This window comes from Paramormyrops kingsleyae, chromosome 16 (genome assembly GCF_048594095.1).
Source record: "Paramormyrops kingsleyae isolate MSU_618 chromosome 16, PKINGS_0.4, whole genome shotgun sequence".
NCBI classification, from domain to species: Eukaryota; Metazoa; Chordata; class Actinopteri; order Osteoglossiformes; family Mormyridae; genus Paramormyrops; species Paramormyrops kingsleyae.
In genome coordinates, this window is record NC_132812.1 from 11755127 (window position 1) to 11772007 (window position 16881).

A 16881-nucleotide genomic window follows, 5' to 3' on the forward strand; every position below is an offset into this window, starting at 1 on the left:
TTCTTTCACTTTAAGGTAATTATGTAAACCACCTAAACATCAACTGCTACATTTTGCCCATGAATAAATCACGGTATCAAACTGTAGTATAAATAGTAATAATTTAGTTAAAACAGAAATAATATCCACATTTCACACCATTCACTTAAAAATTGGATTACAGGGAACCAAGTATAATGTACACCATGAGACACGATCACTGGTGTCTGATAACACAGAAGGATGTACAGAAGCCATTAAAGTTTTCCAAAGTTATTTTATTTTAAAATTCGCTTTAAGAGTCAATTACTGGATGCTTGGCAAGCGATGGGGGCCTAGGTCTGTACACAGCCGCGCAGCGTCTGCAGCTGTGTGGGCTACACGGCTGGGCTGGTGGTACAGCTCCTGATGCTCAGTGCAAGCAGGGCGGCAAACAGAAAAGGCAAACAGGGACTACTCTACAATAAATAAATCTGTAGATTTTTCTGTCTTTACAGGTAAAGTTGCTTTTTGAGGTTTGAAGGATACATTCTAACCGATTCGGCTGTGCAACCTTTGAAGTAATGCTGAGAGAATCAGGGAAAAAGTAAACTACTCATACCTTACGTAGGGGCTAAGAGTGAAAGGCACCAGGGCATCCAGTGGGGGGGGGGGGGGGGAATGAGGAAATAATCGACCCCTAGGGGTATGCAGAAAAGCTACCTCATCAGTCATCTTCAAAAAGGTTTAGAGACATGAATAAAACAGTAAGAAACAAAAACAAAAAAAGAATGCCACACAAAGACCTTAGGAATTACTGAATCCTGCCCATACCCAACTCGAATTGACAAACGTAAAACAAATAAAAGCCAAGTGGCAAATTACTCCATAAATATTGCACCTCTTCGGGCTGCATATAATCATAACAACAGAACTTCAAAATGCCCCCGCTCTTTAATGTATACAGGGGGGAAAAGCTTTCACAAGAATAGTGAAATTGACAGGGAAGTGCTAATGGACAGATTGTCCACTGCAGGTCAAGGCAGTCCGTTTTATTGCATTGCATTTTAGAGGAACTAAATTTAATATATTTCAGAGGGGAAAGGTTTGGCTCATTAAATTCAAGCAAATGTTACATTTCTATTAAAAATAAAAATCCACATTTTGTTATGTGGCAGAGTGCTTAGGGGTCTGAAGGAAAAGGAAAAAAAAAAAGATTGAGAGTCCCACAGAACGACCTGCTACAGTAATGCAAGCAGGCATAACATTTTATTTAGGAGGCAGAAAGTGCTTGGAGGGAGGCAAAGGGGTTGGTGATCAGTAGTATTAGAAGGACGTTTCACCGTTACCCCGAACTCTACACATCCGTTCATGGCAGGGGCCTATCCCCCCGCCTGGGTGTGGAAGGGTGCATGTCGAGTCCAGCAGCCGCTCCCTCAGAGGGGCTGCAGGACGGTCCTCCCAGCCTCGACAACTGCCCCGCTCTTCTCCAACTCTGACAGCTCCTCAAACACGTCCCTGCAAGACAAGGCACGATGAAGACTCAGGGCAAGTGTGCACGGCCATTTATCACCACGTGTTCATTCAGCCCTGCTAGCATACTGAGGGGGGGTCTGAAAACAACGCACTTGTGCATGTAGAAAAAGATGTAGCCGCTCCTGTCCCTGTCTCTCTGTACCATGGACTCCTGCGTGCGCGACACATCAAGGTCATTGTACGTCAGCCATGTCTGCTTCTTTATGTCGTAGACGTCGCTGATGTAATGCCCTGAGTGGGAAAGCAGAACGCTGTGACCCAATGGATCATGGTACTCCAGATGCAGGTGGGATTTACATTTAAAAGATGACAAAAGTTTTTTGAAAGGTCTAACCAGATGATGAGCTGCTGCCAATGTGACTGACCACACTGATGAGTCTGAATGAGTTGGCCAGCTCTCCATTCTGGGAAAGGAGGCAAAAACGATTTAAGCGCTTTCAGGTATGAAGGGCATGAAAGTCAGCAGACAACAGACTAACAAACAAACAAAAAACAACATCAGGGCAAAGTCCAGGCTAACATCCTAACCTCTGCATTTCTCTTCAAGTCTTCTGCTTCAGCTTCACTATACTCCATATCAAAGACATCCTCGTTCCCAGAGTCCTCGTCGGAGCACAAGAGCTCAGGTAAAGAGTTGTTGAATTCTAAGGCGGCCAGCAGAACACAAGCAGACAGGAAGTCCCACCTCGTTAATAACTGGGTACTATCAGGACTTTATTACAGATAGTGAACTTAAACAGATATTACAAGAGAACAACAATCAGCCTGCAAACTTTAACATACCTGCAAAACAAAAAAGTTAAATCCATAAAATTTAAGATGCTCTAGCCATCCAATTGAATAAACTGCAGTTCTAAAAGTTTATATAAGAACCAAATAACTTTTGCTTCATACATCTGCCGCTTTCGTTTGACAATGTCTGCTTTCATGTTATTCCTTCTTAGCAATAGGGCTTTTACTGGCGGGCAACAAAATGGGCGATATTAAGGTTCCAGGATTATTATTGGTAATGACTTTAAACATTTGAGCCCTCATGGGAGAAAGTACAGAGAAGCTACGATTCCTGTATAATGACTTGCCACCCTTAGGCTGGAATTATTATGAAGCCCAGAGTGTCTAGTGATTGCGTGGGAATGGGGGGGGAAAAATAAATAGATAAAATTGTGCAGCATAAACGCAGTTTGGGACTGACAAAGATATGTGAACAGAGTTATACTTTTAATTTGCTTATTTGAGAGTTCAGTGTTGATAAAGTTAATGTTCACTTGGTTTATGGTTAGGCGGTAATGTTATATTATATAGAGGCTCATTTTAAATTTGTATTACAAGGACGTTGTAGCATTTTTAGGGCCTTACTGTCTGTACCAGAGACAGAACTTTAATCAGTTGTGCTGCAATGTGTGACCCACTGAAATCCCAAGTCACCACAGCACCTGCCCAGCCACCGCCCAAACTCTACCTTGCAGGCTGAGCTCGGTGGCTCTCTTCAGATCGTCATCCTCCTTCATTTCACGAGCCTCCTGCAGAGGACATGGGACATGAGGACTCTGCCTCCAGGTGGACGAGGGGCAGGGGAGGCAGCACAGAGGGGGGGCTGTCTTACGTGCTCCTGCAGACTCTGGGCCAGCGCTTGCTGCAGCTCCTGTTCTTCCCGCTCCTGGTCGAGGTTGTACTGCTGTGCCCAGTCGAGCTCGCCCTGTAGCCCGTCCGGAGTCTGGTTCTCCTTGTTCTCATCCAGGTCTTTCGTCAGATCCAGAGACTCCAAAATATCTGCTCAGCCATGCACACACACACACACACTTTAATATGAACGCATGAATGTGTACCCCTATACAAAGACTCACCCCTCAAATCTTATTAATGTTACAACTGCTCAGCTCAACTGGTTAGCGATCGCTGTTGGCCCCTATTGGGCCCTTGAGCAAGGTCCTTAACCCTAATTGCTCCAGAGACACTGACTGTATGTATGTGGCTTTGGATAGATCTACTAAAATTTTAAAACATGCATGCAAGTAATGAAAATGTTATTTAACAGGAACGTAAGCAAATCAAGAGGCTTGCCAGTAGGCAATAGATTTTACCTTTGGGTTCCTCTCAAAAACACCATCCTCAAGCCCATATATAACAAAGAACACAACTGTATCTCTTACGGTACCTTTCTGATAGAATACAGAAACCAGGCTGTACCATGAAAAGACACTAATGTGCTCATTTCTGCCAGCATGTCTGTGAGAATCTTTGTTTTATGTTCGCATCAAATGTTAGCAGACTTAGCGTAAATATACGTCACCAACTCATTCCATTCAGCCGTTCTATAATACTGTCTAAGCAGGTTGGAAATATACAAGTAAACCGGAAATGCATCAATACATTGGGATGTGCGATACTACTAATAATGAAATTAGAATAAGCCCTTTTTTCCCCTTCACATAATCCATGCATATTGATGCAGAACACCAATATCTTCATGTATTTCGACCAATCAGATGGAAGTGACGCAACCAGCTCCGTTTTGTTATACTTTCGGCCCTGTTAGTAAGCAGGGCCATGTCAGGGTGGGTATAGGTCGGGTATAGGTCACATAATTTACAAGACCATCTCTTTTAGGGGTGTGAAAAAAAATCGATATTGCAATATATTGTTGTGCTCTCTGTCGCAATAAATAATCGATACACTAACGGCCAATATCGATATTTTATTACAACACAAAATGATTAATTTACCCATTGTCAGTGTCACTGTCACTACCCAATATCTACCATTCTGTTTGGGGGGGGCGCTGTTCGAGTAAATAGGGGTAAAGTGGCGCAAACAGCGGCCGGTGAAGAACACAAGTTAACTAACAACAACAGAGAAGAAGCGCAGAGAATGGCGGAAAATAATAAAAAACAAATCAAAGACCCACCCGCTAGTTTCCACTCTAAAGTGTGGAGACACTTCGGGTTTTACGAGACAGTCGACGGAAAGGCACTGGATAAAGACTATGAATTCTGCAAGAACTGCTTTGCAAAGATAAAATATAAAACAGCAACACTACGAATCTGCAAGTGCACCTCCTTCGCTATCACGGTGAACTACTCTCAGGTGATAATGAGGGCAATAATTTGTCCACTGTCCAGGTTATCATAAAGCACTTTACAATGCACTTTTATCTGTCTAGCTGTACAGTGTTTACATTTAAGACCAGGAGGCAGTGAATTATGCAAATGCATATTTCTTTGCACAATGTTGGAAATGTTGGCAGTAATAAATGCATAAGATTTCCTTATTATTTCCTTATTCCTTATTTTTCTTTTTCAGTCACATATATCGTGATATATCGTTGATGAAATTTCTTCCAATATATTGAATATCGTAGATATTGCGAATCGTGATATTATCATTATCGTGGGCCACATATCGCCACAGAATTTAATCGTGAGTTACCTGTATCGTCCCACCCCTAATCTCTTTGCGGTTTGGCCTGGTTATAACTTCTTGGTGGCAGTGGAAAATCAGCATTAGTAAGGGGGGGGGCATGCTGTTCCAGAAGTGTACATATAAAGCAATCAATCCACCCCCGGGATGCCACCCTGGTACCTGTGGATGGCTTGTCTGCATCGAGGGGATCCGGGCGATGGCTTAGGTCCTGGCCGTCAGTGTCCCCGAAGCCCGTGTCTGGGCTGCTGGTGGGCTCGTCGTCCGGAGGCCCGGAAAGCGCAGCGTCCTGCCGGCTCATCTCCAGCACCGCCGCTAGCATGTCGTCGTCGTTGATGGCGTTGTAGTCCAGAGACTCCGGCTGCGTGGCCCGTGGAACCTGCCGGAGCAGGGGGGAGGCAGTGCGTGAGGACCTCGTGGGCCCGGCACATGCTTAAAATGACCCGGCAGCGCTGTGATGAGCCAAACCAGGCCGCCGAGCGAAGCTAATCGCAGACAGCGGCGCACCGCTGGGCTGACCCGTGCCACAACAGCCCCCTCACCTTCTCAGTCCGCTCCTCGTCAGCCAGAGAATCACTCAGCCTACGTCGCCGGCACACGGTCTTTCGGGTCAGTTCCTCCTCGCTGTCGGAGTCTAAGAGGAAGCTGCTGCAAGTGCTGGACTTCACTGGGCCTTTTCTGCAGGTGACAGATTCTCTACAGTTAAATCAGCACCAAACTAGGAGTGTGAAACGTGTCGCGGCCCAGAGAAAATCGGGCAAATCCAAACAAATGGCCGGCTCACCGCAGTGACACGGAAGGGGAGTTCACAGACTGAGAGGACTTGAGTGTTCGAGACCTGAGAAAACACAGAGGGCATGTCCATTCAAAGTCAGCATGGAGGCAGGTCGCGAAAGGAGATGGACGGTTGATAAGGGGCGCCGTAGGACGTACATGGCTGTGTGCGCACTCCAGCCCAGGCCAAGGGGAGGCCGTGTGGCATCTGTGCAGTGGGACAGCAGGGTGAGGTATCGTGGTATCAGGACCTGCTGGCCAAGCTTACTGTTGAGGGACAGCTGAGCGTTGTAACTGTACCGCTTCAGGTGAAGGATCAGCACCCTGGGCAAGAGAGAGGCGCAGCTCAGGTCGCACCGCGGGTGGGCTGACAACGCAGAAGTGCTGCGCTCAGCGGCAAATCGACGGCCACCGCAGCCACAAACCTGGGCAGTTTGCTGAACTTGTGCGTGACAGTGGCGGCTTTTCCAGAGCACTTCTCGCACGAGTACTCGATTTCCTCCATCTGTAGAAGAAGAAGGAAAAAAACCAAACAAACATGTAAGCGGCTCATCACCTGTGTGAGAGTGTACCGCGAGCCTCTGACCGAGGACCCGGAACCACAGGAGCGCACCCTGAAGAAGAGATCCAGGGAGTCCTGCATGGACCGCAGCGGCATGGTCTTCTTCCTCCGGGGCAGGTCTATGGAGAGGTCGTTGAACTGCTCCCTCTTGGTGACGACCTCCCCACACCTGAAATCAGGTGCTACAATTAATCAAACTGGCATTAACAGCGGTTACTATTCCTAACTGCCAGGGAACTGGCAAAACATGACAGGAAGTTTCCCCAAGCCTTACCCTTTACAGGTAATAGTGTGCTGCACTTCAAACTCCATATTGGCACCCACGGGACAGGTGTAAACACGAGAGGCATCCACCTCTTCGCCAGGCCTCACTGCCTGGGGGTCCTCCCATGAGTGGGGCTCATTCTTCCAGCTCTTGTTCATTTTTTCCACATCCTCCTTCAGCTGATCCAAACACTGGCTCAGGAACTCGTGGGCGTCCTAAAGTAAAGCTCAGTCAACCTCCAGTAAAAACACCTCTAAAATATGCCGGCTGAACATCAAATCCTGTCCATGCCCAGAGGAAGACCCAGCAAAACTCCAAAGATGGCTTACGTTCTGTGTGTACCCAGAGAAGCGCTCTGCCGTGGAGGAGATGGAGCTCTTGACCCTCCTCAATAGGTCTTTCTTTAGCTCTGGGCTGCAGATGTCCTTCTTGGCCAGAAGGTGTGCAAATCGCCTTCAAAAGAGGGACACCAGAAAACCGACATGCAGCTACACATCTCCAAAAAGAAAGAAAAAAGTCCCATGGTCAGAGGTTAGCCAGAGGTCACAATACCTGAGTAATGCATTTGCTGGGACCTTCTTCCAGGGGATGCCCTGCTTGAGCAGGTCATTAGAAAAGGACGGCAGGCTGAAGAGGGACTGGAGAATAGCATTCATGTAGCAGGTGTTGCCCAGGTTGGAGAATCTGTTCCAAAAATCATCTGTCAGTGCTCAAATGGGCTAATAACAGACTAACAAAGCTGGGAAAAGATCTCCTTTCTCACCCCTGTAGTGGGGCCTGTGTTGGAGTCAGGAAAGGGGGTTTTGGCTTGTTCCATCCAGTGTAGTCCACAGTGGGGCGTACTTTCTTAAAGGGGGTTGAGTGACTGGGGAACAGCAGGCTTCTCTTAGAGGAGGGAGACTGGCTAGCACTGGCTGACCTTTTAAAAAATAAAAACATCGCAGTTAGAGGCTGAGGCTACAGCAGGGGCAAAATACAAGAGCCCTGTGTCCCCTGTAGCTGAACACACCTTTCTCAGGACTGACTATCACGGTTACAGGTCCCTGAGGCAAGCACATGCTAAATTACCTGTCCAGGTAAGAGTGGCTCTGTGAATATTCTTTTGTCACCGAGCGGCTGCTGTAAAAGGACGAAGGCTGAAGCGGTGCTGGACCTGGCGAAAGAAAGTTCAAAGGCAGATTTTGAATATACTATATAACAACAATGGTGCTTCTATTGCCATTTGCACCAGCATGTTTACAAGTATATTGGAATTCTTTAGTTTTCCATATCCTGTGTTTTTCAGACACACAGGTGAGAGCGAAGCTTGGGGCAGAGTGAGGCATTTATTTGGCAACCCTGTTTTCAGGGTTGAGACGAACAATGATATGATCACTCTGCCAGCCGTGGGATGTGACTTTCTGGACACCGACCCACAAAGCCATACAACACCTCCTATAGATGTCATTTCCAGGTGATGTTTTATGTGAACTGCCTGCAGTTAGACTCCTCTACTTTTCCATTGTGGGGGGGGGGGGGGGCAGGCAACAGACACCAACCTGAGCTCCTGTTCTCTTCAGACTGCTTCAGTTTCTCTTTGCAGCTGAGGAGGAACTTTCGGGAGGGATCTGAGGTGGCCTTGTTATTGCTGACAAACAAACAAGTACAGCTTGTTACACATTACTACACCAACACCAATCTGCACAGACATACAACAATCGCTAATTGCACTTTCAGGGAAATCTCATCGGCTTATATACATGATAAAGTTTTGGTCATATAATTGCTACAATGCTGTAATCTCATTTAATCGCGAACTCAAGTTTCAAACATGGCAGTATGTGGCGAACAGGAAATGTGTCATAGATACTATGACGTCACATCGATAAAATTTAAGGCTGGATGCTACCCACCTAGAGGAGTCATTCTCCTTGGGATAGTCCTCGTTCATGTCGCTCTCAGGTGTCATTAACCTTTTCCTCTTCTCGCTCCTGTGGAGCATGACGGACATTTAAAAGCCACCCTTATGGCTTTCTGGAAAAGCCCCCACACGCACCCGGTGATCCCGGGGGTGAAGCATGCCTACCTGTTCTCTGAAAGCCCACTCCGGATGGGCGCAGCTGTTGCGCGGCTGGGGCTGCCCAGGGGCTTGCGAGGGGTACCCTCCTCCCGATTCTCCAGGCTCGCTCGTCTTGGTGTGGCCTGAGAGCATTATTAAAATGCACGATATATGCACTTGTCTTGGACTAATAACTTATATAAGTTTATATTGTAGTATATATTATAACTTGCAAAACTTAAAATGTGTTTAGAAGGAAAACACACACACACACACACACACACACACACCTGTAATCATATCTTTGTGGGGATCATTTCTACAGGCAAAACCCTAATTCCAACAATGACAGTCTTAACCCCTACCCAGCCCTAACCTTAACCATAAGTAACCAAAACAAAATACAAGGACTTCTGGCATTTTTAGTTTTTGACTGCAGTCATAGATTTTTATAAAATTTAGTTTTCCCTTGTGGGGACCGACAAAATGGTTCCCACGACGTCAAAATAACAGATTTATCACATTGTGGGGACATTTGGTTCCCACAATGTAATGTATACCTGGACCACACACAAACATCCACACACAGTTCTCAGAATAAATAGAGTTTCACTCCCTTGAGATTCATATGGTTTCAGTTAGAGGCACTTTATACCTGTCTATCCATGGATGGTAAGTGTTGGCTGGAGTCATTCTTAATTGACCGGTTTCCCAGAACACTACCGAAACTCACACTTGCCTGGGTTGTCTTTAGGACTGAAAGGAAAAGTGTCCCAAATTAAAGTCCAAATCAGCAACACAACAAAGTCTAAATTAACAATATTTAAGACATTCAAAAAAACCTGTAGATTTACTCCATTGACCTGAGCATACCGGTAGATTTACGTTACTGAACTGAGCATACCTGTAGATTTACCCTGCTTTAGTTTCTCCAGGTATTCCTTTAATTTGTGAGCCAACGCAACAGGGACTTTGTCGAAGGAAACAGCACTGGAGTCCTTCAGGGTAACAACGATTCGGATCTGACTCTGCATGGGTCCCAACACCACACTCTTCACATTTTGGTTTAGCTACAACATGAAAAGGAAAAAGTTTTCTGTTACCTGTCACAATCCCAAACAGATTAAATGAAAATTAATCTTTGTTTTGGTTTACTTGTTTTATGCTTCAAGTCAAGTTGCAAACCAGAAACCAGAGTGTTTTTCCAACTAGATGTGTCAAAAGATACTCCATATTAAGGAAGATTGCAGCACTTTACCTGGAAGATTTTGGGGGCACCTCCACTGCTGAACTTCAAACAAAGGTTGACTTTGCTTTCCTTCTCGTGAATCTCGAAGCTGCCCTCTTTCCACTTCGTGGTTCCCTGCTCCAAGCTGTTAATACGGATGCGAACGGCACCACTAGAGGGGAGCTTGGGCACTGTGCTGGCCATGGGTGGTTGTCACAATGAAATATGTTTCCAGTCCTGGGTTTGGTGACAGAACTGAATCCATTAAACGATGCAAGTATGAAATAGATTCTCTTTGGACCAAGTTCCCAAGAAAAAAAAAAATAAGAACAAGCAACTGAGCACTGCAGTTACAGAATGAAGAATACTACAGAGATTTAGAGAATAAAATTGCTCAAGTATATTGAGCAATTATATTTCAATGAAAACAAATATGGAAGTGTCTACACACACACACAAAAGGAAACTGACATTATATTTCTCAGAAACGTGCTTTTATAATATTAATAAGAGCAGGCATTTAAATTGATTTTTCTCACATACCCCAACGCAAGAATCAGAAATGTTACTTTTACAAATAAGCAACCTTCTACGAGGTTTAGGAATAAATCAGAAAGCCATGTCAAACCATATAAACGGTGCGAAGCCCGATCCTCCAGGGGACACATGCCATAAAGGGTCAAAAATAGCATCCCTATTAACTGGCAACATTTTCATATAATTGATTAGCAGGAGACATCGTTTGATCCTGCTGTCCAAACCGATTTAAGGTTAGAGAGTTAGACGCACATGTGGGCATGACTAAGAAGTTAAGATAGGTTGCTGTTAACTAATACTCACATTTCTCCCGTTATTTTGTTTTACTAAGGCAGTAACTATGTAATGTGAGAAATAAACGTGAGCTTAGAAGACAAACCAGCGGACTTGCAGGCCAGTTAGTTAGTTGAGCACAAATCAGCGTGCAGCACACACCCACGGCCGGACTGCCCCGCTCCTTCACTCTCTCCGCGACGGAGAAAAGGAACGAAGCGTCAGAAAACCAATAGAAACAGCAATCCGACTCCCGGCTCGGTGAGAGAACCTGAGTTTAGAGGGTTTTTACCAGAAGGCAGGAGAGTGACGGACTTTTTCTGGAAGGGGCGAAGCGAGGATGCCACTGGACCGTTAGCCAGCGCGGTGACAGCCCGCAAGCCGCCCCCTGGCACTAACGCTAACCCCAGCAGTTCAAAATAATAAGTAAAACCCGTGAATGCACGCCCCAAATGTATTTCCCTTCTAGTTGACCAACAAGCCGACGAGCTGGTTAGCCAGATAGCATCACAAGCTAACGTGCTGGCATCTCCAAGGCCAGAGAAACAGCTGCACGCGACCGTCCTCCGAAGACGGGTCGACCGGGAACCGGAGAGCGAGAAAAGCGGCTTACTTGGGAAAGTAAACGGGGTACTTCGTGAACTTTAGAAGGGGAACCCAGCTCTTCCGTGATACGCGCAGGAATGGGTGTCCGCGTAGCCGGCATGCGTTGTTGACAGTGCGGCGCACGGCGATGGCGGGAATGTGAAAATTTACAGCGGAAACAGCGCACGAGAGCCGCGCGGCCTGTCCTCTCGCGAGAAGCTCGCCCCTCCCCCCCTTATAATCCAATCCTGCGCAGCCCTCCGCGCGTTTCTGTTGTAACAACTGGGATGCTACGAAGTTCTTTATTGTTTAAATAAACGCATTTAAATGTCGTGCTCAGTAATTAATAGACAAGACATTCGGCAATGAAATGCTTCTGAGATTTTTCCATAGTTATAAACACCAGGCCGATCTCGTCACACTGTAGAACTTTTAATTAATTCAGTACGTATATGGATTGTAAAAAAAGATCAGAGATGTTTAGAAATCACAGTTAGCAGAGCATGCTGAATTGAAAACATCATATTAAATTAACCTGTAATGTGCATAAATCATTCAATCAATTGACTGAATCATTTTAAGAGAACACAACTTACAGGCTATCAATATAGCATTAAGCAGTATTCGACATTACACGGGTTCTGCACAGGTCTGACGATGCAACAAATCATAGTACGAATCAAAAAACGCCAAAATATTATGCAAGCTCAACATATTACCCAAATATCGGCACTTAAACATACTGTAGCCTTAGGGTACAATTGAAATAAGCGAAACGGATGCATTTCACATTTTATAAAAACGGTGCGCAGGCGGGGTCATGGTTCATAGGTCAGCGCTCCTGCGTCTGCGCGTGGCTCCTCTCTGTTGGTGAGACAGGGAGCGTTTTAAAGTTGAGCTTTTAGTTCGTATTAGTTTAAAAAAGGTACTCGACAGCCTCTGGGAGATCATATCCAGGCGCTTCGGAGAATGCTGGCTACAGGGGCGGTAAGGATGTGTCGTTTTGTATGAGCGTTTCTCCCCTCATTGGGATATGAGGCCCTCGCGCCGCTAGCATTGGTGACATTAAAATGTTTTAGGCGCCTGTTTGTTATTTTGGGAGTTTTTGGTTTGATCCCAGTTTGATTTGGTGATTCGCTGAGTCTATCTGAGTAGTCACTTGTCTGATGTTTCTCATTTAGTAATTATTATGCTGAATAAACTCTTAGCTAGTTTGTTTAGGGATAGTAGTACTGGCGACTTGGTTGCGATTCGCAAAATTGTGATGCATCATCAATATAAGTCAACTTGTGCTAAAATAGATTTGATGTTTTATATGCCGTTATCGTTTGCAATAAGGCCCGACGTACTTTTTTTTTCTTCGTGCATCACGCGAGTTTTTGTCCCGACGCGAAAGTTCGATGCTTCGTAAGCGAAATGTCCTATGGTGCCATTTACATCGTTTACAATGGCTTTACCTGTAACGTTAGTATTTTAAAATAGCTTGCATTTGGTGGCTGAATGCCTGTTCTTACATTTGATATATTTAGCTAGCAGTCTAAAATAGAAGTTAGTAAACCTTCCAACAGGTCTCAAGTAGTTAAACAGAAGTCAGTCTGCTTGGCGGCCACAGTCTCGACTTAGGTCTGTGAGCGATCAGATCAGATATTCAAACAACGCAGCTGAAAATTATTGTATTATTAAATTAGTATTAAAGTTTGCTTTATAACGACTGTATATGCTTTCATATATGACACAGGAAGATAATGGTTATGAATGGGAAATAAGGGAATTAAGTAATTGTGCATTTTTAATGTTTCTGATCAATCTGTTGTTCCTTAATGCGATGTTTTGCGAATATGTCATGTTTTTGAGCTTAGGCTGTAACCACAGCGCTGGCGCAGGTGGACCGGGAGAAAATATACCAGTGGATCAATGAGCTGTCTAGCCCGGAGACCCGTGAGAATGCCCTCCTGGAGCTCAGTAAGAAGCGCGAGTCCGTGCCGGACTTGGCACCCATGCTTTGGCACTCCTGTGGCACCATCGCCGCCCTCCTGCAGGTACCAGTCGTCTGCTGTTTGTCATCAGGGTGGACTGTAAGCCGTCTAACAGACTTCTTCAGAGTCCCTTGGGTGGTGTGTGGCTGTGTAGGTTAGTGTTTTGTGATGGAAGGTCCCCTAAATCCTGTGTCTGACAGTGATCATGTCACTGTTGGGCCCTCAAGCAAGGCCCTTTACCCTAAAAAACTGCTCCGGGGCTCCGCTTAAATGAGACTCAAAGTGGCTTGGGACTCAAAAAGCTTAACTCCAGTTGCTCCATTGGCTTGCTGATTCTGCTTTGTCCTCTATGCTAGTTTCATGAAGTGGTGTCCTAAGATGCTTTTCCAGCTGTCCTGAAGGAGGTCCCACATATTCTGAGCACTTATTGGCTGTTTTTCCTTCACTCCTATGGTCAAACTCCTCCAAAGCCATTTCTGCTGTGTTTACGTCAGTTGGCCAGGTCATGTGATGTGACACTCTATCACTCCTTTGTAGGTGCCTTGGTGTGTTCAAGCTTTTGGTACTGTATAGCTACAAAGAGTGACTCATTGTGGGAGCTGACAGTGGCAACTTATTGTGTCAGTCCTCAGTCTTCATTATCACTTGTGCCACATTTATACTACATTTTATACTACACTTATATTACATACTTATACTACATTTTTATGTGCATGGCAGGCTGACTCATTGAAATAGGTTGGCAAAAAGAGTAAGAAATCTATTGTGAATAATATTTAAATGACAGATTATTGAATATGAAGCGTTGTAGGCCAAATTTTACACGTTCCTCCTGTCAATGCACTTACCTACTGATACTTATTCTAATTGTCTTTTAGTTGCCTTAGTCTGAAGGCTAAAAAGACTGTAAATTAGTAAAATTGACTATCTACAGTCAAACCTCGGATTGCGAGTAACTTGGTTTGCGATTGATTTGCAAGTCGAGCAAAATTTTAAAATGAATTTTAACTTTATAAACAAGCGATGTCTTGCAATACGAGTATTACGTATACGCTTTGTCTGCCGAGCGTCACGTGATCACAACTGAGCAAATGGTTCTCTCTCTCTCTGCGGGATTGTGGGTAATCGTCTCCCATGCTCGGTCTCAGTCGGCATGCCTCACTCATATAGTCAACATTTTAGTAGAAAAGCACCACCCGAATAAGGGCGTAGCAGTGCGAGCGATGAATCTGTTTAATGACAATGCAATGTCCACATTTCTGCAAAATCGAAAAGGAGGCAAAAGCGGGATAGGTTCCTTGTTAAAGTCACACAAAAAGAAAGATTCCAGTGAGCCAACAGATAGCAGTGATTCCGTTAGTTATAGTGAGTCGTCCTACAAAATAACCCTCCTCTTCTCCTCTCTCTCGTCTCCTTCACACCATCCACAATACTTTTTTTTTTACGTTATATTTTGTATTAATCATTTTTATATGAATTTGTTTGGGTTGTGGAACGAATCATCGGAGTTTCCATAATTTCTAATTGGAAGATTCGCTTTGATATATGAGTGCTTTGGATTACGAGCATGTTTCCGGAACAAACTAAGCTCGCAGTCCGAGGTTTTACTATATCTATCTCATACCTTTTTCTTTTATTTTTTAAAGGAAATTGTCAATATCTATCCTTCTATCAACCCCCCCACGCTAACAGCACACCAGTCCAACAGGGTGTGTAACGCTCTAGCACTTTTGCAGTGTGTCGCCTCCCACCCAGAGACGAGGTAAGCATCCCCTCTGCATACGCCTTGCACTTTTTTCTCCACATTCCTGTAAATACTGCTGATGTGCTCCCCTCCATGGTTTTGTTGCAGATCGGCGTTTCTGGCAGCGCACATTCCACTGTTCCTGTACCCCTTCCTGCACACTGTGAGCAAAACGCGTCCGTTCGAGTACCTGCGGCTGACCAGTTTAGGGGTAATAGGTACTGTGACTTTCACCTTCCTTGCTGCTTGAGTGTATAGCAGTCACCTGTGAAGTCAAGCTGTTTTCAGTACAAGCTTTGTAATTCTCAGTCTGGTTTCTGCTGCCTGTTAATCTAAGGCTTCTGTCTGTATTCCCCATTTCCTCCATTATTGGCCTTCTGTCTATAGGAGCACTGGTAAAAACTGATGAACAAGAAGTGATCAACTTCCTGTTAACCACAGAGATCATTCCCCTCTGCCTCCGGATCATGGAGTCAGGCAGTGAGCTTTCCAAAACGGTGCGCCCCCTTCTGGGAATTATAGGAACATACCCACATTCCCTTTGCTTTGTGTCACTCACTGATCTCTGTATATCCTTTGCTTGTTCCTTTGTGACAGGTTGCTACGTTTATACTACAGAAAATCCTCTTGGATGACACGGGCCTAGCATATATCTGTCAGACCTATGAGCGGTTCTCCCATGTGGCCATGATCCTCGTAAGTTGCACAAATGAAGAGCTCTGTTGGCACTCCTGATCGCCCGTCGTCCGATTTTATATTGAACAGCTCTTTGCTTGCAGGGGAAGATGGTCCTGCAGCTCTCTAAAGAGCCATCTGCCCGGCTGCTGAAACACGTGGTACGCTGTTACCTCCGTCTCTCCGACAATCCGAGGTATGAGATGACCGTCTGGCCGTTTTTTTTTTTTTCTGCCTTGGTAATAACATTGTTTGCCCTCTAGGAGGAGCTCTGCATTGGCAGTGTTAAGACACTCATTGGTTTATCACACCTACGTGACGTTCTGTTCCAGGGCGCGGGAAGCCCTCCGGCAGTGTCTTCCGGATCAGCTGAAGGACACCACGTTCGCCCAGGTGCTGAAGGACGACACCACCACCAAGCGCTGGCTGGCACAGCTGGTGAAGAACCTGCAGGAGGGCCAGGTCACAGACCCCCGGGGCATCCCTTTACCTCCACAGTAGCCCCGTAAGGTCCCAGCAGCGGGGAGATGGCAGTCACTTGATCCCCAGCTGGCTCGTTTGACACCTGAATGCACTTCTGATGTCTCGTGCTTATGTTTTCTGGGTGTGGCTTAACAGAAAGGGGTTTTAAATTTAATTTTATTCCATAGGCAAGCACTCAAGGCTTTGGACTGATAGCGTGCGGCCAAGTTAACTGCTTCCCTGCAACTTGAGGTGTTCCTTTTATGGGGAAGCAAAGGCAATGAAGCCATTTCAGGATGCTGTTTGGTTTGGGAGACCCTCAGGAGGGATTGATTTATCACATTTCTGTATGAGTGACTGTAAATTTACTGTAAAATACTGTACAAAAAATGCCACCTTCCTAACTTGTAATACATGTAGGCAAAGTTTATGGCATTGAAGCCGTACTGCCGGAAAAAAAGATATTGTTTTTGAACCATTCATGTTTTTCATATTAATGATGAAAGCAGCTGTGAGTGTGTGCTGCTCTTACTCATGTCTAAGATGAGCACAGTCTCTTAGAAATGTAATTACACAGGTCTGAATAAAACCTCCAGTATTCTCTACCTACCTTTGTTGTGGCTCTCCATGTTTACAGAACAGCTATTTTTTTATGTCCGGTAGTTTGGGGTCACATTTCTCATCCTAATATTTATAAATTGCCTCCTGCGGCCCCAAAGGTAATAGGCCACTGTTCCCAAACTGTTCTGGGAATCGCTGATCTGTATATTGGTTTTCATTATACCCCTGCTGAGCTCTCTTAGGCTTCTTAACCTTAACAGAAAGCATCACATAACACAAAACGAGTCCTC

General features: G+C 45.2%; 2 protein-coding genes across 5 annotated transcripts; one reads left to right on the forward strand and one right to left on the reverse strand.

The window, feature by feature from the left end:
• Positions 1 to 236: 236 nt before the first annotated feature.
• usp37 (ubiquitin specific peptidase 37) lies at positions 237 to 11926 on the reverse strand. Of its 4 annotated transcripts, none has more exons than XM_072700141.1 (24): positions 11770 to 11926; positions 9809 to 10015; positions 9455 to 9620; positions 9206 to 9306; positions 8578 to 8693; positions 8405 to 8482; positions 8051 to 8139; positions 7581 to 7665; positions 7276 to 7431; positions 7065 to 7196; positions 6842 to 6965; positions 6522 to 6727; positions 6299 to 6416; positions 6111 to 6190; positions 5845 to 6009; positions 5696 to 5749; positions 5454 to 5589; positions 5074 to 5290; positions 3098 to 3264; positions 2954 to 3014; positions 2023 to 2138; positions 1829 to 1898; positions 1587 to 1725; positions 237 to 1476 (listed from the first exon to the last, which is right to left on the reverse strand). In XM_072700141.1, exons 2-24 carry the CDS (start codon positions 9980 to 9982, stop codon positions 1395 to 1397), a joined length of 2832 nt encoding a protein of 943 aa, XP_072556242.1. In that variant the 5' UTR covers positions 9983 to 10015; positions 11770 to 11926; the 3' UTR covers positions 237 to 1394. The 4 variants fall into 4 exon arrangements, with proteins under 4 accessions (XP_072556242.1, XP_072556240.1, XP_072556241.1 ...); XM_072700139.1 differs by lacking the exon at positions 11770 to 11926 and adding an exon at positions 11202 to 11746 and having other exon boundaries at positions 9809 to 10033; XM_072700140.1 differs by lacking the exon at positions 11770 to 11926 and adding an exon at positions 11202 to 11746 and having other exon boundaries at positions 9809 to 10071.
• Positions 11927 to 12005: 79 nt separating this feature from the next.
• cnot9 (CCR4-NOT transcription complex subunit 9) lies at positions 12006 to 16639 on the forward strand. Its single transcript, XM_023814818.2, has 8 exons — positions 12006 to 12160; positions 13033 to 13212; positions 14796 to 14911; positions 15002 to 15111; positions 15281 to 15390; positions 15491 to 15589; positions 15673 to 15764; positions 15901 to 16639. The coding sequence occupies exons 1-8, from the start codon at positions 12143 to 12145 to the stop codon at positions 16067 to 16069; spliced, it is 894 nt and encodes a 297-aa protein (XP_023670586.1). The 5' UTR covers positions 12006 to 12142; the 3' UTR covers positions 16070 to 16639.
• The last annotated feature ends 242 nt before the right edge of the window (positions 16640 to 16881 follow it).